This window comes from Trichophyton benhamiae, assembly GCF_000151125.1.
Source record: "Trichophyton benhamiae CBS 112371 chromosome Unknown contig00075.49, whole genome shotgun sequence".
NCBI classification, from domain to species: Eukaryota; Fungi; Ascomycota; class Eurotiomycetes; order Onygenales; family Arthrodermataceae; genus Trichophyton; species Trichophyton benhamiae.
This window is the reverse complement of record NW_003315103.1, coordinates 108538-133632: the sequence shown is the minus strand read 5'-3', so window position 1 is coordinate 133632 and position 25095 is coordinate 108538. Positions and strand designations below refer to the sequence as shown.

Sequence of the window (25095 nt, the reverse complement as noted above, 5' to 3'; positions counted from 1 at the left end):
TGTATTTGAGAAAACAACGTTTAGCGATTCAAATTGGTAGACATTCGGAGGAAACTGAGAAAGATCAAGTCATAAAGGGAGAGGGGAAGGCGGTTGCAGCGACCGATTAGGTGATGATTCCGGCATCATTCGAGGGAGTTGAGCCGGGCTTGATCAGCTCCTCTTCGCCAGCTTCGTCACTGATGAATTTTCTCTCGCTAACATGGGGCGTCTCTGGCTTTGCACCGTCAGCACGCCAGACCTTGTCGGTGAAAGCTCCGCGCTGGCCTTCAACATGCTTGTACGGGCAGGTTCGGTTCAGGCAAGGGTTGAATCTGCAAGGTGTTTGGAGATGCGTGAACTTGCAGTCCTCGGTCGAGCAGTCCGCCCCGTTCCTGCAAAGTGGCATATTCGGGTGTTTAAAGGTGCATTTAGGGTTTGTGCAGTGAGGAAAGTATCGACAAATCTCCTCTGCCTGGTGGACGGCCTTTTGGGCAGGTGACGGGTGACGGGCAACGCATTTCCGGTTCTTACACGCGGCTCCGTATGGGCAATTGTCGCTCACATCCACGCTGGCTCCTTCAGGCGCCGCCGGGGATTGATGAGCGTACGGACAGTCCTTGTTCGTGCACCTAAGATTGAATCGGCAGACTGTGTCTGGACCAGGGACTTCCCGTGCTGGCTGTTCTTCGGCCGGCTTACTTTCAGAACCGTCCATCTCGACATCGGCAGCTGTAGTCTGAGGAGTCTGCTGGTTCCGTCGGCCGGGTTGAAACTCTGCGCGTTCGAATAGTGATCGGCCCTGTGCCTGTTGCGGAGGGCTATTCTGGAAGGCTGGGTTGATCGCAGGAGCGACGAACCCGGGTATGAGCTGAGACATCATCCGTGCCTGCTCTTCAAACATTGACATCATCTGCATCTGCTGTTGTGGGGTTATGTTCATCATGTTTTGTTGACCCATGTTCTGCATCTGGTTATGATTCATTCCCATCCCCATGTTCATTCCCATTCCCATCCCCATCGGCACATTGCTACCCATCTGCCTCCCCATTGAGGCCCTGTGGCCGCCTCGACTGCCTCTGCCACCCCTGGAGTTATCTCGATGTGAATTTATCCTCTCGGTTCCTTGCTGGTTTCGAACTCGGTGAAGGACGGATTCGTTGGACCGGTCCATCGCACGACTAAGCTGACCAAGTATTCCTCTGCCTCGACCATTTTGCTTTTGATTCCGCGCATTCCGAGGGCCGGTTGGACTATATGATATTCCTTGTTAGTAGCCATATTCAAGACAGCAACGAGTACTAGTTGGGGCTTACACAGATGCATCAATTCCAGGGCCGACTCCATCATCCATAACCATATCTTGCTGCGGTACGGGCACATCTGTGGGCGTCGCATTCCCATTACTTCCGTTCGTTTCTTCTGAGAAAGAGGGTATCGCTTGTGGGAGTTGCTCCTGATGTGCCCTCTCCTTCGAGCCGCCATTTAGCCGCCTGTCCAGCGTCTCGACTTGATCGAACAACCATTTTGAAAACTCCGCGGCCTCCGTATCCTCTGGTCCCAGGCTGAGCAGGTCGTTTGCTAGCTCCGCAGAAATCTGGTCTTGTGTCTTCCCGTTGACAAGCATCAGTATCACATACTCCGCGAGCGCCGAGTCGTCTCCGCCGCCAGTGCTCCAACCAAGCTCGACCAGCTTCGGCTGCACCACTTCGTTCAAAGCATCGGCCAGCGGCGTATTCAGCGTAACAGAGACACTCATGGCGACGGAGCTGTTTTCAAAGCTTTTTTGATGGAGGGCGTTTTCAGGTGGCAATCGTATATCTCGCGCAGTGTCGAGAAGCCGTCAACGCAAGTTGAAAAAGGAGTCGTATTCCGCAGTCCGAGATAGCCGTCTTCCTCGAATGTCACGGTCCAAGTGCTCTTTTCTTTCACCCCGACAAGACTTCCGTTGCTCTTCAACGTCACTCTCTGGCTTTGTACGGCCGTTTTTCTCCTGCTCGAATCAAAAGAACTTGATGCCAAGACTTTCCTTAGTCATGCCAAAAAAATGATTAGTAATGAGAGTCACGTGGAACAGAACCCAAATAGGCAGTTTGTGACTTCTCGACTTTCTTTCTTCGCTTCAACGTTCAAGCAATACTAATAAATGACAGAAGAACGGACGAACCGGACGAACAGGCGAACCGGACAACGAGGTCCCCTCCTTGGGCAGCTGGTTGCTATAGATGCCGGCGGAGATCTGCTCAGTGAGACAATACTCCGTACTGGATGGGCACTGCTATTGAGCCGCTCTAACTAGTGAAGGTCTACCATTGTTAAAGGGTTGGTGACACTTATATTCATTTCGCCCTTCCATTACTCCGCGAAGCGCTGATATACATACCCGTTCAGACACTCCTGGATCTTCAAACCCACAGTTAATTCTTCCTCCTAAACTATGTTGTGGATCTGGGTTCCTGGAATCCTAGGCCTGTTTGGCCGTGTAGAAGCGCTATGGCCACAACCCAGTGAATACTCACACGGGAATAAAACCCTGTGGCTGTCTCCATCCGTCCGGTTTACCTACACTAACAATCAGCGGTCTTTTATATATACGCGGCCTAGTTATGCAGGCATTAACTGGATACCCGGAGGCTGGCTAAACCTGCTGCAGAACCCTTGGGGTAGCGCAGAACAAACAGTTGCAGAACCGCTCCCCAATGTTGAGCAATTTGTTGAAGATGCTATAAAACGTACCAAGCATGCTATTATTAATAGCAAATTTGTCCCTTGGAAGTTTCATCCGCGTCATCAAAAGTTTGAACCCTTGGTAGATGGCCAACATCCGACTATCGAAGAGGTTATAATCAATGAGGCGTCAAAAACGAGTCAAGAATGGTCTCCTCGCAACTACGTTAATGGGGATGAAAAGTACGAAATTAGGATCTCGGAAGATGGTGAGGTGCAGATCTCCTCGAGATCACCGATTGGCACTATTCGTGCTCTTCAAACATTCCAGCAGCTGTTTTACTCCCACTCCCATTCAAAGTCATACACACCCTTTGCTCCAATTTCCATATCGGATTCTCCCAAATGGCGACATCGTGGGCTGAACCTTGACATATCTAGAAACGTGATTCGACCCGAAGACGTCAAGCGCACTATTGACGCAATGGCATCTGTAAAACTGAACCGGCTGCATGCCCACGCTGCCGACTCACAATCCTGGCCGTTAGACATTCCTTCAATCCCAGAACTAGCAGCCAAAGCCTCGTACCATCCGAGTCAGGTATGGTCGTCTTCTGAATTGGAGGCGGTGCAACTATATGGACTAGAACGCGGGGTCTCGGTATTCCTTGAGATTGATTTGCCCGGCCATACTGCTGCCGTTGGCCATGCATTCCCCGATTTAGTTGCAGCCTACCATATGGACCAGTGGGAGAAATATGCCGCGGAACCTCCAAGTGGTCAAATTAAACTGAATTCTTCTGCCGTATACCAGTTCCTTGATCTGCTGATGGCAGATTTAATCCCACGTGTCTCCCCGTTAACAGAATACTTTCACACTGGAGGAGATGAATTCAACCTCAATACCTACCTTTTAGAAATTAACCTAGGCTCAAATGACCGACGAGTCCTCACTCCCTTTCTCGACAGAATGATCACACATGTTCACAGCTCACTTCGAAGTTCTGGAGTTACTCCGATTGTATGGGAAGAGTTGGTCCTTGATTGGGATCTCAACCTGCCTTCTCACAAAACAGCGGGTGAAACTGGAGGGGTCATCGTGCAGGCATGGCGTAACTCATCAGCAGTGAAACATGTCCTCCAAAAAGGGTATCAGACGATATTTGGCACTGGAGATGCTTGGTATCTTGACTGCGGGGTAGGAACTTTCCTAAACCCTCGCCCAGGTTCCAAGGCAGTCCAGAATCCGTATCTAGACTGGTGTGCACCGACGAAAAACTGGAAACACATGTATGTATACAACCCTCTAAAGGATATACCTGTCGAGTTACAGTCCCTTCTGGTTGGAGGTGAAACGCATATGTGGTCAGAGCTGGTTGATCCAGTCAACATGGACCAAATGATCTGGCCCCGGGCCGCCGCCGCCGCCGAAGTTCTTTGGACAGGGCCGAGATCGCCAGATAATATCCAGGACGCCTCATATCGATTGGCAAAGTGGAGAGAGCGCGTAGTGAATGATGCCGGAATCCGTGCTGCTATGGTCCAAATGACGTATTGTCTCATGCGGGAAAGCGGATGCGAGCTCTAAATACTTGAAATCAATCTACAATAATAAAAAATGGCAGTCCGTCCTAACACCAAGAAGAGCGATGGAAATTGAAATGCACCATAGGATACGGCCAAATCACTTCCAACTACGTATTAAGCGGAATTTTAAAACTCCGTAGCAATTTCGGGATCCATTTATGCCAGTGAATCTCCTTCTTTTTGCTACAATCTCAGACTGCCTATCTTTTTGCCGCACTATTCGTACTTACCGTTACCCCGTCTCCGAGGGGAACAGCAACGAAGAAACATGAAGCATAGCCCTCCACACAAAACAAAATACGAGTACGGGCGCTCCATAATTAGCTAACTAACTAGTTAAAGCAACGCTCGGCATTTCACATGCAAGAGCAACAACAGCACAGGCAATGGCTTCTTATATGCGTACTTACTCCGTACACTTTAGTGTCAGCTCAGAATAAGGGCCAGTCTTGCAAAGAACGGAGAACTCGAATAAACTACTCCCAGCTCCGTGCTGGGCTCTTTTACACTTGCAGTTTTTATTCTCTCAGTTTCTTTGTCGAAAATTCTGGCCAAGCCAGCATTCTGAAACACGATCGAGCAGCATCGAAATTGCATATCTCTGGACCTGGAGCTATTTATGTCAGTCAGTTCATTGATAGGTTGATCAGTTCCCCAGGTTCGTTAACTAACTAGTTAACGCTTCCATGTTTGGAAACCTTTTGACTTCGATTTCAAGAGAGAGGCTCGGTAACTGGGTTATGTCGTATTCGTACTTTACATCAACGTGCAGAGCCGAACCCGATGTGTTGCCCCTGTGAGTACGGAGTCGGCTGTTTCCACTCTCCATGGGAAATGGGTTGTCCCTCGGTTCAGCGGCACCCCGGAGGGTTATTTGGCCGTTCTAGGCGCAATGCAGGATGCCGTCTCGTCCTGTGGGCTGGGGGGGCTTTAATGATGTCCACCCCCGCTCTTATATATTCTCCTTTAATGAAGAAGACGTCATTTTGACAATAACTAACTACTCCTTGACGTTGGATTGTAGTAGTTACCGGATATTGTTCTCTCATTCCAGTGTCATTTCATCCATCAGCCTCAGCTGATTAATTTGCCAACCCTGCTTGGATGATGGACTAAGAGGACCGACTCTGAAGAACATATTCAACATGATTGAAGGAATCCTGCAAAATATTTCTATCGGCAGTGGAATTGTGTGGTTGTTTGCTGCTCTGATCGTTTTCTATGTTGGATATGACTTGTATACGGATTACAAAGTCTCCAGGCTGGGAGCATTTGCTCCCCGGATTAAAACTTACATGCCACTGAGTACGTCTTTGTCTTACGGCAAATGCCATATTCTAATCTGCTAATCCCGAATTAGGCGCCGACTTTATTTTCAGGGGATTCAAGGCTGCGAAAAACCACAAGGATCTCGAATTTTTCACGTCCATTTTTGAAACCACGCCTTCACAATGCGGCGGTAATATTTCGACAGCTGAGCTCAAAGTTCGTCCTTATGCGCGCAATATCTTCACTGCTGATCCAGAGAACATCAAGGCTGTTCTGACCAGTCAGTTCAGTGATTATGGAAAGGGATGGCGCTTCCACAGAGAATGGAGAGATTTCCTGGGAGACAGCATTTTTGCGACTGATGGAGAGCTCTGGTCACGATCCAGGCACCTGATTCGGCCAATGTTTGCAAAGGAGAGATTTGTCGATACTGAGATCTTCGAAAAGCACATTGAAAAGCTGATTCCTCGACTTGCTAAGAACGATAATGGTGGAAGGGTTGTCGATATTGGACCATTGTTTTTTAGATTTACTTTGGATGCTGCAACCGATTACCTTCTTGGAAAGAGTGTCGACAGCCTTGATGATCCTAAGACCGAATTTGCGGAATCTTTCCAATTCGTTCTACATAGGCAGTCAATCCTCTTTAGAGCTGGGTATGCATAATCCGCTACTAGTACTTCCGGATGGAATCATGGATGGATATTAATATCATCATAGGCCCCTTCGGAAATTCCTTTCAGAACAGGAATTCAAAGCTAACATCCGAAAGATGAACGATTTCATTCAACAGTTCATTGATCAGGTGCTAGCCCTGACTCCCGAAGAACTAGACAGCAAGCTGTCAAAGCAAGATACCTTCCTCCACGCACTTGCAAGGTTTACTCGCGACCCAATTGTGCTCCGTGACCAGCTTGTTGCTATTCTTCTTGCTGGTCGTGATACTACTGCAGCCACGCTCGCCTTTGCTATGTTTGAGCTCTCTCGTCATCCTGAAACTGTTAAGAAAGCGCGAGCAGAGATTTTCGCAACATGTGGTACCAACAAGCCAACCTATACCGATCTAAAAGCCATGAAGTATGTCAATGCTATTATCAACGAGACTATGCGTTTATACCCTGTCGTACCGTTTAATGTCCGCCATGCTGTTGTCGATACCACTCTCCCCCGTGGCGGCGGTCCTGATGGCAAATCCCCTGTTGGTGTCCCTGCTGATACCCGAATTCTGTACTCAACCATGGCCATGCAACGACGTCGTGACCTCTATGACCCACCACCGTCGTCCTTATCACCACAAGATGAAAAGGCTAAGCCTTGGTATGATCCCCTTGAGTTCCACGCAGAACGATGGACTTCTGGCTGGCAACCCAAGCCATGGCATTTTATCCCCTTCAACGGAGGGCCAAGGATATGCTTGGGCCAGCAATTTGCGACCATTGAAATGGGATACACTATAACCCGTATTTTGCAGCACTTTTCTGAGGTGACCGGCATCGGATGCCCTCCACCAGGAACCGATCCTGTCCTCAGAACCGACGTGACTCTCTCCCCAGGCGAAGAATTCAATTGTGTCTTCGGTCGCGAAGGATCCGTCTAAAGAACCCTTGATTATTCCCCTTCCAATGACGTCTATGCTCTGATATGTTCTCTCTCTTTTTTACCCCCTTCTTTTTCTTATCTGTCTCTACTTAACAATGTGATCATTTCTTCCATCAGGCTGGGTCGACATGGTGAAACAGCCCCTCACCAGTTACAACATGTATATACGAAAATACCGGCCCAGATGAACCCACGGGATAAATTCTATTTCGTTTATTTTCCTCACTTATATGCAACCCTTCTGTTAAGTGGAGATGCGCCATAAAATGGAATAAAACATCTCAAATTCGAAATCCTTCACAAACGGCACAGCCAACAATAATAAATTATAGCCGTAAAAGGATAGCTGCGCACTATGTGAGTGAAGATAACCCTCATGGAGCCTGGTGGCGTTGACGTGCACCAAATTCCTTGCCAAACAGTTATTCGATCGCTGTATACCCGAGCAGCTTTGAGAAACCCCTGGAACCGGCCTGCAGATACATGAAACTGCATAGCTATCTTGGAGATGTGGTTCCATTATTTGTCGCTGAGCATCTCCAACCCTGAATAGGATTGGCTTCTTTGATTGCTGCCGTGCAATGGTTGAAAACAAAGACTTAATCATATGTTCATTCATATGTAACACGGTACAATAATCTAGAGATATTCACGCATATTGATGCCTCTTCTTTATTATACGACCTATACATTGAGCATATAGGCTCGATAAGGGACCCTGCATTGGGCGTGCATTTCGAAAGAAGTCTATATATATTGCTCCTGAGGAGAGTGAAAGCCAGCTTCTGTTCAAAGACTTCCACTATTCAATCGCTCGAGTCACTTGTGCAACAAATATCTTCTTACTTCCAATATGACAGTTATCACCTCTATTGGCAGGGTTGCCTTGCTTGCTCTCCTCGCCTTTGAGAGTGCCGTCCAGGCGAGCCCTATCCCCTACGACATCAGAGGAGACGTCATTATTTCCGTCCCCAATGTCGGACACACTCTCACTAGCAGATCAAACGCCGATTCACTACCGCCCGAGCTTACTGACACCAAAGCGAACGTGAGAGTGGGCTACCTCAAGACGGTGAACAGAGTGCCGTCGAAAAGCCATCCTCCCAAGGGGCGGCGCACAGAAATACCGAATCCCAATGGGCCGAGATCTGAACAGACAGTCAACAGGACCAGGGACTATATCGAGGCCAAACCTGTCCGGGAACAAGGAAACCCAACTGCAGTGAAAGTCGGAAAGCCGCGTGGAAAGCGTGACGATAAATCAACGCCTAGGCCGTCAACGCCGCCCCCGATCCAGATGGCTGTTGATCATGTTAGCCCTATTCCCGGGGGCCCCTGGAAGCACCGGGAAGAGACCAAATCGAGGGAAACTATGAAACAGAGACTGGACCAGGGCCCGGGACATTAACCAGTCCTACAGCCAGGACGCAGCAGGAGGAATGTCTAAGCTGGTCTCTCAAGCTTGGATGTGGGGGAACGATTCTTCTGGGATGACTGTACTAGATGAGGATAACGCATCAAGGTTTATACGAACTCGTGGATTAGTTATAGCCAAAATCTCTAAATAAACACAAATGAATATGGGCTATCTGTCTTTGTAAGTGACCATTTGTTCTAACTACTGTTTTAGCGAGTAAATATCAAAGAGAAACTACGCTGGCGCTCAACACTCCGCCCTCGTTCACAAGAGCCTTTACCACGCATTCATCCACAGCTCTATCAACGCCCAGGATCATCAGTGCCTCGTCTGAGGAATCGATTTCCTTCTGCTGTTTTTTCCCCTTGGAGATCGGAGCAACGCTCATGAAGTTAATATTAACCCCCCTTTTCCCTAATATACTGCCAACAACTCCGATTTTGCCAGGAGAATCAAAGTTGTGGCATATCAAAAGCGTTCCTTCAGGGACAAAGGATGTGGCAAACCGGTCAATGCGTGATATCAAGGGTTGAGATTCAGAGCAAGTCCCAGATATGATATAGTCATGTAGATGGCTGGATCCTAGACTATCCCCATTCACCTTTGCCGCCCGTGCAACCAAAGTTATGAGGGAGGAGTAAGAGTGAGATGGGCTATCCCTTGAACGCTGCTCATTGACTACTATCCCTCGTTCTCGAGCAACCAGCTCAGCATTGACAATATTCACGTTCAAGTCTTTGCTGATAGGGGACATAAGCCCCTTGATAAGAGCAGCAAAGAGCGGCTTAGTATTGTTCATCTCTGAAACCTCGCCTTCGTATATAAGATCAAAGGTATTCCGGTTAGAGAGAGGGCTTTTTGCCGACCCATAATGCTGAGTATAAATACTTCCAATTTTCTCGACAAGGTGGACAAACGGCTGGAGCTTTTTGTATTCCTCCGGAAGTATAAGGGGTGCATTTACGGCACTTCGCGGTAGAGAGCCACCCAGTATCTGAAGCACTTGCTCGCACACGTCTATTGAGACGTTCTCCTGCGCTTCAACCGTAGAGGCTCCCAGGTGGGGAGTTGGAATTACCCGAGGATGCGCAATCAGTTGTGCTGAGGCCGAGCCAGACGTAGGGGGTTCTGTTGCAAACACGTCTAACGCTGCTCCGGCGATGTGTCCGGTTTCAAGGGCATTCAGAAGGGCTGGCTCATCTATGGTCCCTCCTCGAGCCACATTCAAAATGCGCGAGCCTCGTTTCATCTGGGCTAATTCGGCGCTTGAAATCATGCCCTTTGTAGAGGCAATTAGCGGGGTATGGATAGTTAAGAAGTCAACAGTAGGGAGAAGCTCAGCGAGAGACGGCATCAAAGTGACGGAAGCAGACGCAGCGACTGCTGACGAGGCATAGGGGTCAACGGCATTGACGTTCATGCCCAGCCCTTTGGCCAGGCGGGCCACGATCAAGCCGACTGTTTAAGAAGAACATATTAGCATGTTTCTGCATTATTATCCCCGTATTCGATGGTGCTTTGGTTACCTTTCCCAAGTCCAATGATTCCCAAAGTTTTGCCCTGAACTTCCACACCAACCAGCCGACTCCTCTCCCATTGATTGCTCTTCAGACTCGAACATGCATCTGGTATGTTCCTCGCCATACACATCAATAGCGCAATGGTATGCTCTGCTGCAGCAACATTATTGCCTGAGGGCGAGTTGACAACAACTATGCCTTGCTTGGTTGCGGCATCAACATCTTCAGGGGTAACTTGTTAGCTAACCAGCTTTGCCCCAGAGTAACTAACATAACTAATAACTAACTATGTGATCGGCAGGATGGGCTACTCACCAATATTGTCAACGCCTACGCCGGCTCTGGCAACAACTTTGAGCTTGGACGCGGCTTGAAGGACGGATGCTGTCACTTTGGTAGCCGAGCGCACGAGGAGCGCATCGTACTCCGGAATGATCCCCAGGAGCTCATCAGCTGTCAACCCCTGACGCTCGTCGACGTCTAAGCTCGACCTTAGTAGGGCAAGGCCATCTGGAGATAGCTTCTCCGGCACGAGGACCTTAGGACGAGGTGGAAGACCGTTGGTTACAGGAGCTGCCATAATATTGACCGAATAACTGGGTAGATAGCGTAATATTCAGCTTTTCAACGCTTTAGGTGCTGGTTGGATAGCCGGGTAGGAGACGGTGAACATGATCAACAACGGCCGGGGGTCCTCCTTTCGACAAGGAAAAATACGTCTTTATATAGAAGTATTTGCATGAGGATAAAGACTCTGACAGAGGAGAGCTGGATGCCACCTTCACGGCCGTCATACTTCACCAAAGGCCACCTTCGTGGCAAGCAAGGCTCTCGTCCCACCCGCTGAGGAAGAGCATTTTTCTGCACTAGAGCCAATTAACTGTCGGCTATGTCGTCTGCAAGGCCAATAGCGGGCTTGTGTATTCGGCGGATGAAGAAGAAACACTCCCGGAACATTCGTCATAGGGGAACAGATGTTCCTCGAGGGTCCCCAGGATGTATGGGGATGGGCATCCGCTCAGGGGCTCCGCCGCAGTAAGGACTTAGCTAAGTAGTTGCGCAAGATAGATCTATATTTTGCGTTTCCAAGGTTGATGCAAAGCCTGGCAGGTTACAGGGGGGTTGTATGCATAGTCTCCGCATGTATTTTAATATAGGCAATGTCACTGGCAGGAAGCCCCATATTTGTGTTTTATGGTTGCGAAGATTCTGTATTGATATACAACTTAAGAGTTGTATGTAGGTTGGTCACTCTCAAGGTTGCTAGGCATGCGTGCATGACGGAAATTTAATTTACGTGGGCTGCAGGCCAGAGTGCTGCAATATTAATAATAATTCTCAAAGGACCCTTTGGGTACCATTCACGGCGTAGTTATAATAAGATTCATCATAGGACATCATAGCGTTAGTTATATAGTTACGTAAAGAGTTGAGCGGGGGCGGGAGGGTGAAGAAGACCTAGTACTCCATGGACTCTTCAAACAGCTTCCGCAGTTGTTCCCGCTCCTGTTCGAGTTCCTTGCTAAGGTTTGGAGCAAGGTTGAGTACTCTCTGCTGCGGAATCGTGCCCTCGATCAACATATCCAGGTGCGAGTTGTCGAATCCCAGCGCCTTGAGACCCCTAGGCTGATCGCCCAGGCCAATTAAAAACTCTGCAATAGCTTCACTCAGGACCTCTCCAGCACTCTCTCTCTTGACGTTAGAGATGTCGACGCCAAAGATCTCAGCGGCCGCCAGGTGACGGTCTGGGTTGCTGGCCGCAGTGAAACGGAAGACAGCTGGGGCAGTGACAGCAACAGAAACGCCATGGGGGATGATGTCGTGCTCTACCTCGTACCCCTTGTGCTTGTATCCGGGGTTCTGGCCCGATACGGGGTAACTCATACCGTGGCACAGGTGGACACCGGCGTTACCAAAGCCTACACCCGCAAGTGTTGCGGCGAGTAGCATCTGGCTCTGGGCTTCGTGGTTCTCGGGGTCCTTGACTGCTCGAGGGAGATATTTGACCGTGCTGCGGAGTGATTGGAGGGAAAAGATGTCAGAGATAGGGTTTGCTCCCTGGTAAGCTGGTCGGTTGATAGGGTTGGTCGGGCGAGGCGTTCGCTCGTTGTACGGGATTGCCGTCCAGGACTCGAGAGAGTGACAGAGCACGTCGAGGCCGGAGGAAGCGTGCACTGCCGGCGGCATAGTTCGAGTGTTGAGGGGGTCGCAGATGCCGAGGGTTGGCTTCATATTGCGATGTGCTACTCCGGTTTTGGCCTTTTTGTCGGTCAGGTCAAAGATGGCCGTCCCCGTTGTTTCTGCTCCAGTTCCCGCAGTGGTTGGGATGGCGATAAGCGGCTTTAGGGGTTTTGCAATAGGCAGGCCCTTGCCCAGCGGGGCATTTACAAAGTCCAGGAAGTCAGCCTCCGGGTAGACGCAGTAGAGGTTCATCAGCTTGCAGGTGTCGATGACGGATCCTCCGCCTAGTGCACGTTAGCCACGGTATATCTACCGCTTATTTGAACCGGATATCTCACCAACAGCAAGGAATGCGTCCGGATTATACGGTTTGGCGAAGGCAATGGCATCTTTGATCCTGTGGACTGTCAGTTGATATGTCTAGTTGTATATAGACACGGAGGAAGCTCACGAATAGTCCTTGGGCTCAACCCGGACTTGATCGTAGACGGTGAACTCGATGCCCTCCCTGCTGAGACCCTCGACGGCCTGTTTCATAGCATCCAGCTTAGCCACGTTCTTGTCCGTGACGACGCAGACTCGCTTCGCACCCAGGTTCTTGCAGTCCATGCCGACCTCCTTCGTGGCTCCGGGGCCAAACCGGATGCTGGAGGCGGCCATCTCGAAGGCGTACTCCTTCTGCTGCGAGGCATCGACGGGCGAGGCGAAGTTCCGGACATGTCTAGCCACCGCAGAGATCTGGCTGGGCTGCTGCTGCCGGTGATGGTGGTGGTGGGACGGGTTCGAGTGGCATGGACAGCTCGGCGGATGGGTGTACTGCACGGTCCGGAGCAGGTTGAACGCCCTGGTGGCCGCCGAGGGGGCGACTCTGACTGCCGGGAGGACCATCCTGGCTGCAATCGTTCAGTGCGTCTCGACGGGTCGCCCGGTGAGAGCGAAAGAGAGTCTGGATGTTTATATGGCTGTTGCGTTGCGGCGTCGTGGAGGTCGAGGCTCGAAGCGCCGGGCGGAGAGCCGAGGTTCTTTTTTAACTGTTCACGGCTAACTATTGCGACGTCGAGGAGGATCGTCTCGCTTTTGCCGACGGGACTCCGTTGCTCTCACAGTCGCAGCAGAAGGGCCAACAGCAGACAGACGGGTGTATCGTGGCCGGCCTCGAGGACCAGACAGGCCAGGGCTGCATAGTTAGCCGGCTGCCGCAGCTAGTCGGTCAACTAACTAGTTGGCCAGCTGGTGAGTTAACTAGTTAAACGAGGCTGTGAACGGGCGAGCGAGCCGGGATAGCATGAGATGGCGATTTGATAGCTGGCGGTGCAGCAGAGACACCGGCCAGGACAGACACTGACGGCCAGCAGTCGAGGGTGAAGACGCTGGAGATCATATTCATGCAATGCTTCGGGGGCGTACAAAGCTGCCGCAGCCACCGAGTGCAACTTATCAAGGCTGTTGGCTGGCTGGAGGTACTTCCAGGCGCATACAAGAACGCATACACAGCAAAGTACCCCCTATCAGGTGATATTATTATACGGGCCCGTTGCCTGCCCAAAGATCGCGGACAGGCATCAGATCAAACGGCCGCAACATCGTCCCAACAGCATGCACAGGAGCTGACATCTCGAGCGCCCGGTGAACCATGAAGGCCTTCTTCGCCCGGAGCAGACACTCCCTGGTGCCCCAGCAGCAGCAGCAAGGGTCGCAGCAGGACTCCAACGAGCACAGTCCGCCCAGCTATCCGCCCCAGGCCTCCGGAGCGTACCTTGCTCCTCCTCCCCCGTACTCCGAGACGGTCGAGACAGCTTCGAGCGGGTCAGGGGCAGTGGTGGTAGAAACCATCAACACTGATACCACAGCATCAGCATCGGGCAGCCAGGCGGCAGCAGGGCTCGCGAGCAAGACCCGCAGACCGCTGGGAGACGACGAGGCGGCCCTGCATCTGGCCGTCAAGAACAACCATGTTAGCGTCGTGAGGGCATTGATCAAGGCCGGCGTGGATGTCAGCAGTGCAGACTCGAGTGGCTGGACGCCGCTGCAAAAGGCCGTGTCCCATCTCCAGGAGAAGGCCGTAGAGGCTGTCAACGCCCTACTGATTGCCGGCGCAGATGTACATGCCGCCAACGACGAAGGCATGACAGCCCTCGGAGTCGCAGCGTCCAAAAACCTGCAGGGAATATCGGACATCCTGCTCAAGGCCGGCGCTGAAATCAACCCGTCAGACCCCAAGACGGTCCCCTGGTCCCCCTACCTCCTGGCCGCTTGGAGCGGTCATCTCGAGCTGATGAAGTTCTATCTGAACTGGGGCGCGGACGCTCACGCCGTCAATAACGGGGGCTGGAATGCACTGCACGTCGCGGCCAGACGGAACCATTTCCCTGTGCTTCGCTTTGTACTTTCCACCAAGAAGCCTCTCAGCGTCAAATCGGTCATCTACGATAAGCGGACTGCGCTGCATATTGCGGCAAAGTACAATAATCTCGAGATTGCTCGGTTTCTAATCAACTCTGGTACCCCGATCCATGCAAGAAGCGAGTCTGGATACACGGCTCTGCACGCCGCCGCAGGGGAAGGGCATGATGAGATAGCCCTGCTTCTCATCGAGAGCGGCGCAGACGTCAATGCCAAAGCAGACGATGACTGGACTCCCCTCGCCCTGACTGCGTATCACGACAAGGAGTCCACTGCCCGGCTGCTCGTCGAAAAGGGGAAAGCCAATATCGAGATAATGAACTCAAGCGGCTGGACACCCTTTTTGCTGGCCGCTAGATGGGGCCATGTTGGTATTGTCAAGTTCCTGATCGGGCGTGGAGCAAATCCAAATGTTGTTTCGATCCAGAACCGGACGGCTTTGCATATGGCTGCGCTTCACCAGCACGAGGAGATAGCAAGGATGCTAGTCGGCTTGGATATAGATGTCTGTGCGGCAGACAAGGATGGCTGGATGCCATTGCATTTGGCTGCCAGAAACGGCGCAGAGACTATTGTCAGTCTCCTACTGGAGAGCGGTGCGGATCCCCATGCCGAGTTCAAGCCCGGCGGAGTCAGTTCGTCCCCCCTGCAGCTCGCCGCCGAAAATGGCCACGAAAAGGTGGTTGAGATGATACTCCAGGCCCGGAAGAGAGTGCAGAAGAAGTAATTTTTATGTTCATTTGCTTTTACATGTCGGCGGTTTTATACAATCACTCCGAAGAGTGCGGAGGGTTGGAAGAAATTATATGATTTATGAACGTACAGCAGGCTTTGATACATTATGGATTTGGTTAGCGGTAGGATAGCAATAATATATATACGTGTACACCTGGATACAAGTCCAGGCTAGACCATCTTCTTCTCCACATTATACCCAGACACTTCAAGCTCAACCCTGTGTGTTTGCGGGTAGGTAACGCCCAACTCTATCCTCTCGTGAGGCCATAGAGTCACATAGTTGTCTTCCCAAAACACAGGCGTAACCTCGTCACCACTCGCCTTGTCCAGAAGATTCAGTCGTATGAAGAAAGCCGGGTGATTGGATTTATTCTGCAGGGAGACTCTAGTTTTTGTTCGACCCTGGATGTTGATGTCCACCCGGACATCTGCCTTGCGTAGCTTGCTCAGTGGCGTTAGGTCAGCATACTCAGTAACTGGAGTATGGTACCAGGTAGAATTGCCCCAGTCAAGCACGTCTTCCCTCTGAGGAAGCCAGTACACGTTTCGGCTCAGAACTTTTCCCGCGTCGTCTTTCAGAATCAGGCGGAGGAAAGAAACGTCCCTGTTCTTGTCTAAGCCAGAAACTTTGGAAAGTTTCTGAGACATGAGTGGTGTAGTATCTGCCTTCATTGTGCTGTGGCTCAAGGACTTACCGTCGATATTAATTAGATCCACTGTAACACTGCGGGCACCGCTCCGGGAATTAGAATGATTAATCAGATAGACAGCCTGCTCCCTGTAGTCATATATGGCATGTTCAATGCGTGCGCCAGTTTTGGTTCCAAAGTAGCTAGCCATAGGTTTCAGGTAGTAGTCGAACAGGGCCCAGTGTAGATTTGGCCAAGCTGGGTTCAACATCCAGTATATTCTACCGTATATCAGCAGACTGCCATTTTATAGGTCAAAAGAGGTGGTTATACTTACAAGCCAGTCGTGGGGTTGCTATGACTTTTATATGCGGCGTACGCCTCGTACTCACTACGAGTTGCCTCATAGTCCATTAGCTGAGCTTTCAAGGAATAATCATCCAAGCTATTTGGCTTGCCGTATCGAGCGTAAAGCGCCTTGTTGTATATTGAGCGATCACGGAACTGAGACACACCAGCAGACATATGATAGAGAACCTTATTTGGTTTGGTCCATAGATCTTTCATGTCTTCCTCGGACAAGAACTTTTTCAAGCTCCGAATCTCGGGGGTACCTACACCAGACCCAAGTTCAGAACCAAACCCACCAGCCCCAGCAGCACCGAGTCTATCACCAAACCAATATGACGGTGGTACCCAGTCATATGGACCATCCATCTTCATACCAGAAGGCCCAAGAAGCTTGGGAAAACCTCGCTTTGCCGCTGAAGAGATTATTGCAGCATTCCAGTCCATACGCCTGAGGGCGTCAACATATATATTGGTGGCCTGATCATTTGGCCAATAATCAGATCCAATTAGGAATGCAAGTATGCTAGGATGGGTTTGCATCATCCTGGCCTCATGTAACATGCTGGAATTGGCAATTGGGTAATCCACATCTGTCCAAGGTTGGCCAAATCCTTCCGTGTTGTATTTCCACCCCTCCCAGTGGTCGCAGCATTCCCAGCCGCTTATGATCATGATCCCCATTTTGTCAGCGATATCGTAAAGTTCAGGATGCTCTTGTTTGCCTTCAAGGCGAACGGTGTTCATACCCATGTCAAGGACGTATTGGAATATGGTTGTGATCCTTTCAACGGTGAATCGTAAAAAGATATCAGACGAATATCCTGCACCCATGACAAAAAAAGGCTTGCCATTGACTTTGAATTCTACAGTGTCTTGGTCGTTGACTCTAGACTCAATATGCCTGATGCCGAATTTGCGTCTCTTTGGCCCATCGGACTTTATTTTGCCGACGAAGGCGGATATCCTGGCAGTGTATAGAGGTTGATCGCCCCACGAAGCGGGCCACCATACACTAGGGTTCTGAATGGTGGTATTCATTTCTATGGTTTGCTGCTCGCCCGGCTTGAGGGTAAACGGAGCGGAGATCGGTTGTCTCTGATTTTGAGCTCCCTCAATGAAACCCTTGATGCTCCCTCTAATGGTTTCTTGGCCAATGTTGTGGACATCAGTTTTGACTGTCAGATTTGTGTCATTTACTCTAACTCCAGGAACAAAATCAGTGGTCACGCGTGGACTAGACAGTCGGATAGGGCCACTTTGGGAGAGTTCGACATGACGCCAGATGCCGGTGCCGTTGTCTGGTGGATATGGATTCCAGTCAACGAAGCCCAAAGCCAAGTCACGGAGATAGTTGGTTGGATAGGCTTTGATCAATAGACAGTTCCCACCCTTGAGGACATGTTTGGTGACATCGTACTGATAACCAGCATAAGAGCCAGCCTGGACATCCTTCGAGGCAACTCGGTGGCCGTTAAGGTATATATCACCCCTGGAAGATATACCATGAGTGTGTAAGGTGAAATGTTGCCCACTTCCAGGCTGTAACGTGAACTCTTCCCTATACAGCCAGGAAACATCACGAAAGTCGGCGTCAGGGAGAGACTTGAAGTTGTCTGAAAAAAAGAGGTGCGTCTCGTTGTAAACGCCGTTTTCAAGTAGACCGGCCATCACAGTACCCCGCGGGCCCATTCGGTACCACGAAGAGACGTCAGCGCCGGGAAATGAGAGACTGAAGATGCTGCTTGAAACATGACGTTCAGACTGTAGATACCACCCCGGGATAACTTCATGCTGGCCAGCGGTAGAGACGAGAGGACGTAAAGGTGAAAGAGCAGAGACCCCTAGAGTCAGCAAAAGCGCTGGAATGGCAGCAGGCCGGAATACAAACCACATCTCTGATCACAATGATCCCATACAGTAGAATAGTAACAGAAGAGAGATTCGAAGGTGCCTGTTCGACTGGCGGTCAACCCGGATATTTCTTGGTAGCCAGGTCAGGTCACACAAATCTTCGACTACTACAACAAACATATCATGCAGACCTTTGGTACTTCAGAATGTCACTTTGGTCTGTTGGCTGTAAGCAGAGTAACATGAACATGGGCAGGGTAATATGCTTGTCAACTCTGCCGGATACCAGGAGATACCACCCTCTAGCGCAACGTCTCCTGTTGTAGGGTCTTCCACGACAGCTTGTCAGCAGGATATGAGGGTGTCAGCCACCAGGTCTATCTCCTAGAATGACTTGTTAGTCAAGTTTAATATTGTCGCTCTAGATTTTTTTGGTTGGCATGCCGACTCAAAGTCGAGGAACTGGGATGTTAGCAGCTCTTTCTATTAGTTAAGTTGGACTCAAAATTCAGGCATTGCGCTGCATTATACGAGTAGAAAAGACCAAACACGCAGGTAGCCAGGTGAGTTCAGGGCAAGTCATTGCATCCTCTGTCTTCAATTCGCTTCTTTTCTTCTTTATCTTCTCTTCCGTGTTTTCTGTCCCTTCTGTCCTGGATATCCTCATCTTCTTCTCGTGTGCCCGAATGGATAAAATAGCATCACGTGATATAACGGATTAACCTTATACCGAGTTCCGAAGATGCAGTCACGTGAATTCGCTCTCGAGCTAGAATCTCAGAGCTGGAGGCAACCTTTTGGTAAAAAAAAAAAAAAAATGCCCTATATTAAAAATACAACTCATTTTAAATAGGAGGGCGATGACATGGTATTCTTACCACAGCCCTCAGTGTGAGAGTATATGCAAATAGCAACACAGATTGTTCATCAGTGGCAGGTAATTTCGGATAGAATTGCAGCCCCAGAACGGTACAGTCGACGCTTGGGATAGAAGGCTGAAATGGCACCAGAAGGAGGCAAGCATGGTGGGCGGCCGCAGAAGAAGCTAGTAAGATGACATCTCCCTTGATACATGCTGTTTCTGCTAGCTTATAACTAACTGATGTAATATAGAAAGGACTCCAGCGGCTGCGGTGGTGGTGTGAGGTGTGCCAGAAACAGACACGCGATGAGAACGGCTTCAAACAACATACGCTGAGTGAGAGTCACGTCCGGGCGATGCAGATAGTCGCGGAGAATCCAAAAAAGTTCATCGAAGGATACAGCAAGGAGTTTCAGCATGACTTCCTACAGTTACTTCGAACGTCACATGGCGAAAAGCCGATCCACCTGAACCGTTTCTACCAGGAGTACATTTCGGACAAGACGCATGTGCATCTTAACAGCACTAAATGGTCGAGCCTGACGGAATTTTCCAAATACCTTGCGAGGGAAGGAATATGTCGAGTGGAAGAGAAGGAAGACGGGATATTCGTGCAGTGGATTGACAACAGCCCCGAAGCTATTCGTCGACGAGACCTAGTGCAGCGAGCAAACCGTCTAGAGGAGCAGCAGGCATCAGAGGAGAAGGAAATACTACAGCAGGTCGAAAGAGCCCGGCAGAACAAGGCCCTTTCCCCTGAGCCCGAGAAACCCGCAGAACTCGCCAAGGAGAAGTGGACGGACTTTAGCCTTAACTTGAAATCGTCCAGCAACTCGCCCAAGCCAACAATATCAGCAAGCCAAGGGAAGAATAACGAACAGCAGGATCCTTCAAAGTCTGTTGATAAGCCTGTCAAGAAGCCCAACGTCTTTGGTATGAAGCGAAAACAACCATCCGGAATTAAAGCAGTCCCGGAACCACCTAAGAAAATGACCGAGATAGAAAGGATCATGAAGGAAGACATGGAACGGAAAAAACGACGACTCGTTAAGTGAACTCTGGACAATGAAAAACGTCCATATTCCTTCATCCTAAGCCGTCAATACCGAGGCCGAAACTATTGACAACATTACAGGCTGCCTTTTCGCAGCATCACTGGCCCTCAAATCGGTTTACACCCAAATGGGCCTTTCACCACCAACTACCAGTTGATATACCAGTACCAATTCTGATAGTTATCACCTCTCGAGACTATCAATTTGGTACCCCGGTTGGTGAACTCAAGGAGGCCAGATCTTCCACGGAGGTCAGAAGACGCAATAGTAGCACCATACATTTTACAATGCTCATGGTTAGCTCATTCATATTCTCTCTCTGTTCCTTTTAACTCCCTCTGGCCTATGCCGATATATCAATTCTCGGGAGCAACTGGTAACGATTGAACCGACTTAAACTCTGAGCATATTCATGGTCCTTGAAACCCAAGGAACGATCATGAGAATAGCATACCGCCTGTTTAATGACATGTCCGTCAGGTTGTCTTTGGCTAGCTCTATGCTGGCTGTGTACGTTGACTTGTACGAGTAAATATGGCACGGCGTGTATTAAAGAACCGCTATTAGACCTAAATGACTATTACACTTACGCAAACAACAAGCTATCTCTTCTGTCTTGCTCTCAATCATCATCTTCAACCGCATCTATATCTGTATCTGATATCTACACCCTTGATCTAGATCTTCGAGCCTGTCTGGGCCAAACTTCGGACGAAAAAGCGAAGCCCCTCACCAATGTTGCATCATAGATTTATAATCACTTTCTTTCTCGCTTCAGGTTGAACTCCACTCGCCGAGTATAACTATTCTATCACTGATAGTTAATTACCTCTTTGCTTTCTGCAGCTTCGCCTCTAGCGCCATTGACGAAGACTTTAAGGCAGCTCGATCTTGAAGGTTGGCTAACTGCTTGCTATCTCCCTCTGCCCTTGGCCAGCTAATACTAATGATGACCGACAGGATCACTCTAGCACCACCAGGTAGAAGCAAGTCAAGATGACAGACCCATCGAAGTATAAGTTTCATCGTAGGTGAACGACATCTTTGGCCGGTGCTGAAAAGCTGCTTACTGTCTGCAGATACGATGCTTCGGGTGAAAGACCCGAAGAGATCTCGTAAGTCCACTAATTGTTTACAAGAAACCAGTGACAATAATTAACGAGAATAACTAGTCGAATTCTACAGTTTCCTTGGTCTCACCCAAATCAACCGACTCGACTTTGAAGACGCCAAATTCTCGCTCTATTTCCTCGCATACGATAGCCCCAAGGCGCTGAACACCGGCAAGCACTGGACCGATAGGAACGGAGTCCTCGAACTGACTCACAACTACGGCACAGAAAATGATGATAACTTCTCTGTTGTGAACGGCAACACGGAACCATATCGCGGGTTCGGCCACATTGCTGTCTCGGTGGAGAATATCGAGCTAGCATGCAAGAGACTTGAGGACGCCGGGTATCCGTTCCAAAAGAAACTAACCGACGGCCGGATGAAGCATATCGCGTTTGTCAAAGACCCAGATGGGTACTGGGTTGAACTCATCCGCCGCGGGGATGTAGATGAAGCCGTGACCGAGTCGGACCCCCAGTCGTACCGTCTAAACCATACCATGCTGCGGGTCAAGGATAAGGACGCATCCCTCAAGTTCTATCAGGAGGTCATGGGTATGACGCTGCTGAGGACATCTGAGGCTCCTGAGGCGGGGTTTAATCTGTATTTCTTGGGGTATCCCGCTTCGAACCCGCCGATGGAGAAAGAGGCTCGTAACCCAATTGCCAACTGGGAGGGACTACTTGAGTTGACGTGGAACTATGGCACGGAGAAACAGGAGGGCAAGGTGTACCACGACGGTAATAGCGAGCCTCAAGGATTCGGCCACATCTGTACGTCCCCCTTTTTGGTCCCCACACGCTGACTGACTATGGTTTTGTGGAGTCTAACATGATCAGGTATGGTGATGGACAACCTAGATGCCGCGTGTGCCCGGTTCGAAGAGCTGGGGGTGACGTGGAAGAAGCGTCTCACAGATGGGAGGATGCACAATATCGCCTTTCTGCTAGACCCGGATGGCTACTGGGTTGAAATTGTCCAAAATGAGGCATTGAAGGGACAGTAAACCTGTCGTGCTTCTTCACGCATCCACATTATCTGCATATTCTTGTAACTGTGTACTTGCTCTGTAATATGTGGGGTTGTGGTACGTGGTTGGTATGTGGTACTTCTTTGTATGTAGTATGTACCCCGCGGAGAAAAGGAGACGATGAGTGGCCGTCTGGTACCAGCAGCCTGGTCGCCAGATCTATACCAGCACTGCACGCTATGGAACATGCATTGCTCACTAGTGTGCGGAGAAGTAGTACAGCATAAGTAACCAATATAGGTCTCGGTGTTCTGTCCTTCCTTTGAAAAAGTCCAGCGCAAAACGCGGAGGAGCAAATAATATCATATCTCAGGAACGGCGGTACCATGTTAACGCCTAACATTTGTAAGCTTATCTTTTTACCCCCCTGTAGTAAGCTCCGTGCTAAGTATGTGTGTAAGTGTGTAGAGGTTGCATGGTTAGTTAGGTCGTAAGGCATAAGCCAAGCCTACGTCGAAACAGTCAGCCTTCCGCTCGAAGCCTTGTCAATATGAGATGCCCACCCATCTTGTCTAAACTATCCTCTCGCCTATCAAAGTACCATGCCTAGCTCTGTCGTCCCCTGTCCCCTATGTCTCTGCCTATATCCGATATCTATATATACCTCTATCTATAACTTTTTGTGTTATTGTTTCCGGTGCTTGTCTTCATCTTATCTTATCCATCTGCGTCTATTTATATACATCACGTGCACTGTTTCCCTTCCCGTGTCGGCCCGATCCGCTCCGTATGACTAATATCACGTGATCAACCTTCTTTTTTTATGCTTTTTTTGCTTATTTTATTTGATTTTATTTTTCGCGCGCTTTTGGCGACAAAAACAATAAAAAAGAAACGAAGCAGCCGCAAAAGAAAAAACAAAACCGGAGACGAAGAGCAGAGACGAACGCAGTCAAGTAAGACGAAGAACGAGATCTCCGGCTAGTTGATTTGTGGTAGGTCTCTTTTTGTCCGGCTCTGGTGACCGTACAGAGAGTTGCCTGACTGCTCCGTACCCCATAATTATCAACTTGCTCCATAGGATGTATCAGGTCCTGTACGTACCTCCGATGTATCGATGCGTTTTGCCGCCACACGAGACGCTGTCTGCCCTACACGTGTCTGCCTTCCCTTTTCTCGATGGGCCGCCGCTGGCGCGAAGTTCGCTGCAGGCTGGTTAGCGCAGCGAGCGAGGGAGACAAGGCACATGGATGGCGGATGGAGGATCTATGATCGCGGACACAGCAGCCAGGCCGGGGAACGCAGAGATGCTTATATAGCGCCTCGTCCGTCTCGAGCTGACACGAGATGGCTCTCGCTAGCTGTCCCAAGTCACCGTCTCTGCCTGCGTCTCTGTCTCTGCTGCCTGCTGGTGCTGCCCTTCCACGTCCTCTGCTTTTTTTTACTCCTGATGGGGCGTTCGACAGCGCGCTCCCCCTTATACAACTGTCCAGCTCGCTGCTGTAGTTGTTTCTCGTGCTGCTCCTGCTGCTATCTCCCTGATCCATGGCTGAAACCGCCCGCCAGAAGCCCGCCGGCCCTCCCTCGTCGCCGATTCTCTGCACGCCCGCAGACTTCGTCCCCGTCTGGGCCAGAAGTCACGTGAAGTACGCCCAGAACCTGCTCGAGCTGAGCGACGAACCGATCGAGTACGACGACGACGAGGACTACAACGACAACTGCTTCTTCTTCCCCGAGGACTGCGTCTACAATCCGCCCCCGGACCTGGCCAGCAACCCGGATGCCTCTGCGGCCGACGAGACAGACTCGGACTCGGACAGCCTACTCCTCCAAGACGACCTTGACGGCGACGACGACACAGACGGCGCCATGGCTCCCGCACTGCCGGAGATCAAGATGCTCGACACAACGGCCCTCAACGACCTACTTTCCGACAATCTCTCGCCGCCAGAGATAACATCTATATTGTGCGTCGTTTTTGCGTTTGATCCAGCTTTGTTTTCTTTGATGATAGTCCATTTTCAGCTCGCTAATATCACACCTAGTATCTTTGCTTCGAATGGTGCAGTCTTTGCGCATGCTTCTCCCCTCCCCCAGCGCAGAATACGGAACCTGTGCGCTACGTACGGAGCTGCGTACAAGTCGTACGCTGTTAAGGCTCCCAATGGCAACCTCACTGGTGTCAGCGCCTCCATTCACCCCTCCGCCTTTTCCAGCACTCCATCCATCCCACTGGGAAACGTGGGCTCCATCATGTTCGAGATGCAAGATATGGTGGCCGTGGTCACCAAGATAGCAGACAAGGTCCTTCTTGCCGTCGCTGGGCCTACCCGCATCGTTGAAGAGCAGCCTGCTCCTCGGACGACACAGCAAGGAGGAGACCTTGCTGGCAGAGCGAGAATGATTGCAGGCTCAGCAGCCAGCGACTCGGAACGAACTGTCAAGGCCGCAGGAGACTCATCCTTCTCCACACTTACCGCTCTCGAGAACCCCAAAGCCGAACACGTATCTTCGAAACTCGCCTCTTCGGCCCCAAATCCCGCCTCATCTCTCTCCAGCCTAACCTCACCCACACCTCCCTCCGACGAGCAGATCGAACAGGCTGAGATAAGGCAGGATGAAGACATCATTCACCAGGCGCTGCGGGCCCAGTGGGCCATCGATCGAAGCCACGACCTCGATCGGCTGGCGGGGCTCAATCTGGCTTCCAGTCCGCATATCCTACTCGCCCTCGAATCAAAGTCAGCCGCGCTGGGCAAATTTTTGGGCAACAAACTAGCGGACCTAGAGAGTCCTGAAGACTTCTGATCTATCACTATTTTTCTTTATCCCCTTTTATCATACATGGCATTCTCACAGCGGTTGCTCTTTATGTTCTTTTTCCTGCCTGTTTATTGTATGTGT

The 25095-nt window shown here is 50.3% G+C and overlaps 10 protein-coding genes across 10 annotated transcripts; 6 read left to right on the top strand and 4 right to left on the bottom strand.

Moving 5' to 3' along the window:
* Positions 1-106: 106 nt before the first annotated feature.
* ARB_07894 (uncharacterized protein) lies at positions 107-1738 on the bottom strand (the record flags this gene model as incomplete). Its single annotated transcript, XM_003013736.1, has 2 exons — positions 107-1232; positions 1296-1738. 2 exons carry the CDS (start codon positions 1736-1738, stop codon positions 107-109), a joined length of 1569 nt encoding a protein of 522 aa, XP_003013782.1.
* Positions 1739-2416: 678 nt separating this feature from the next.
* Positions 2417-4234, top strand: ARB_07893 (uncharacterized protein; the record flags this gene model as incomplete). Its single annotated transcript, XM_003013735.1, has 1 exon — positions 2417-4234. The coding sequence occupies one exon, from the start codon at positions 2417-2419 to the stop codon at positions 4232-4234; it is 1818 nt and encodes a 605-aa protein (XP_003013781.1).
* Positions 4235-5378: 1144 nt separating this feature from the next.
* ARB_07892 (cytochrome P450 alkane hydroxylase) lies at positions 5379-7099 on the top strand (the record flags this gene model as incomplete). The annotated part of the gene is made up of 3 exons (XM_003013734.1): positions 5379-5538; positions 5594-6158; positions 6223-7099. 3 exons carry the CDS (start codon positions 5379-5381, stop codon positions 7097-7099), a joined length of 1602 nt encoding a protein of 533 aa, XP_003013780.1.
* A 1642-nt stretch (positions 7100-8741) lies between these two features.
* Positions 8742-10618, bottom strand: ARB_07891 (uncharacterized protein; the record flags this gene model as incomplete). The annotated part of the gene is made up of 3 exons (XM_003013733.1): positions 8742-9976; positions 10045-10272; positions 10354-10618. 3 exons carry the CDS (start codon positions 10616-10618, stop codon positions 8742-8744), a joined length of 1728 nt encoding a protein of 575 aa, XP_003013779.1.
* Positions 10619-11496: 878 nt separating this feature from the next.
* On the bottom strand, positions 11497-13107 carry ARB_07890 (uncharacterized protein; the record flags this gene model as incomplete). Its single annotated transcript, XM_003013732.1, has 3 exons — positions 11497-12503; positions 12558-12616; positions 12671-13107. The coding sequence occupies 3 exons, from the start codon at positions 13105-13107 to the stop codon at positions 11497-11499; spliced, it is 1503 nt and encodes a 500-aa protein (XP_003013778.1).
* A 745-nt stretch (positions 13108-13852) lies between these two features.
* Positions 13853-15349, top strand: ARB_07889 (ankyrin repeat protein; the record flags this gene model as incomplete). Its single annotated transcript, XM_003013731.1, has 1 exon — positions 13853-15349. The coding sequence occupies one exon, from the start codon at positions 13853-13855 to the stop codon at positions 15347-15349; it is 1497 nt and encodes a 498-aa protein (XP_003013777.1).
* Positions 15350-15528: 179 nt separating this feature from the next.
* ARB_07888 (uncharacterized protein) lies at positions 15529-18233 on the bottom strand (the record flags this gene model as incomplete). Its single annotated transcript, XM_003013730.1, has 2 exons — positions 15529-16270; positions 16327-18233. The coding sequence occupies 2 exons, from the start codon at positions 18231-18233 to the stop codon at positions 15529-15531; spliced, it is 2649 nt and encodes an 882-aa protein (XP_003013776.1).
* A 1176-nt stretch (positions 18234-19409) lies between these two features.
* Positions 19410-20108, top strand: ARB_07887 (C2H2 finger domain protein (Kin17), putative; the record flags this gene model as incomplete). Its single annotated transcript, XM_003013729.1, has 1 exon — positions 19410-20108. The coding sequence occupies one exon, from the start codon at positions 19410-19412 to the stop codon at positions 20106-20108; it is 699 nt and encodes a 232-aa protein (XP_003013775.1).
* Positions 20109-21192: 1084 nt separating this feature from the next.
* On the top strand, positions 21193-22227 carry ARB_07886 (lactoylglutathione lyase (Glo1), putative; the record flags this gene model as incomplete). Its single annotated transcript, XM_003013728.1, has 3 exons — positions 21193-21223; positions 21281-21994; positions 22061-22227. The coding sequence occupies 3 exons, from the start codon at positions 21193-21195 to the stop codon at positions 22225-22227; spliced, it is 912 nt and encodes a 303-aa protein (XP_003013774.1).
* A 1509-nt stretch (positions 22228-23736) lies between these two features.
* Positions 23737-24999, top strand: ARB_07885 (uncharacterized protein; the record flags this gene model as incomplete). Its single annotated transcript, XM_003013727.1, has 1 exon — positions 23737-24999. One exon carries the CDS (start codon positions 23737-23739, stop codon positions 24997-24999), a length of 1263 nt encoding a protein of 420 aa, XP_003013773.1.
* Positions 25000-25095: the final 96 nt, after the last annotated feature.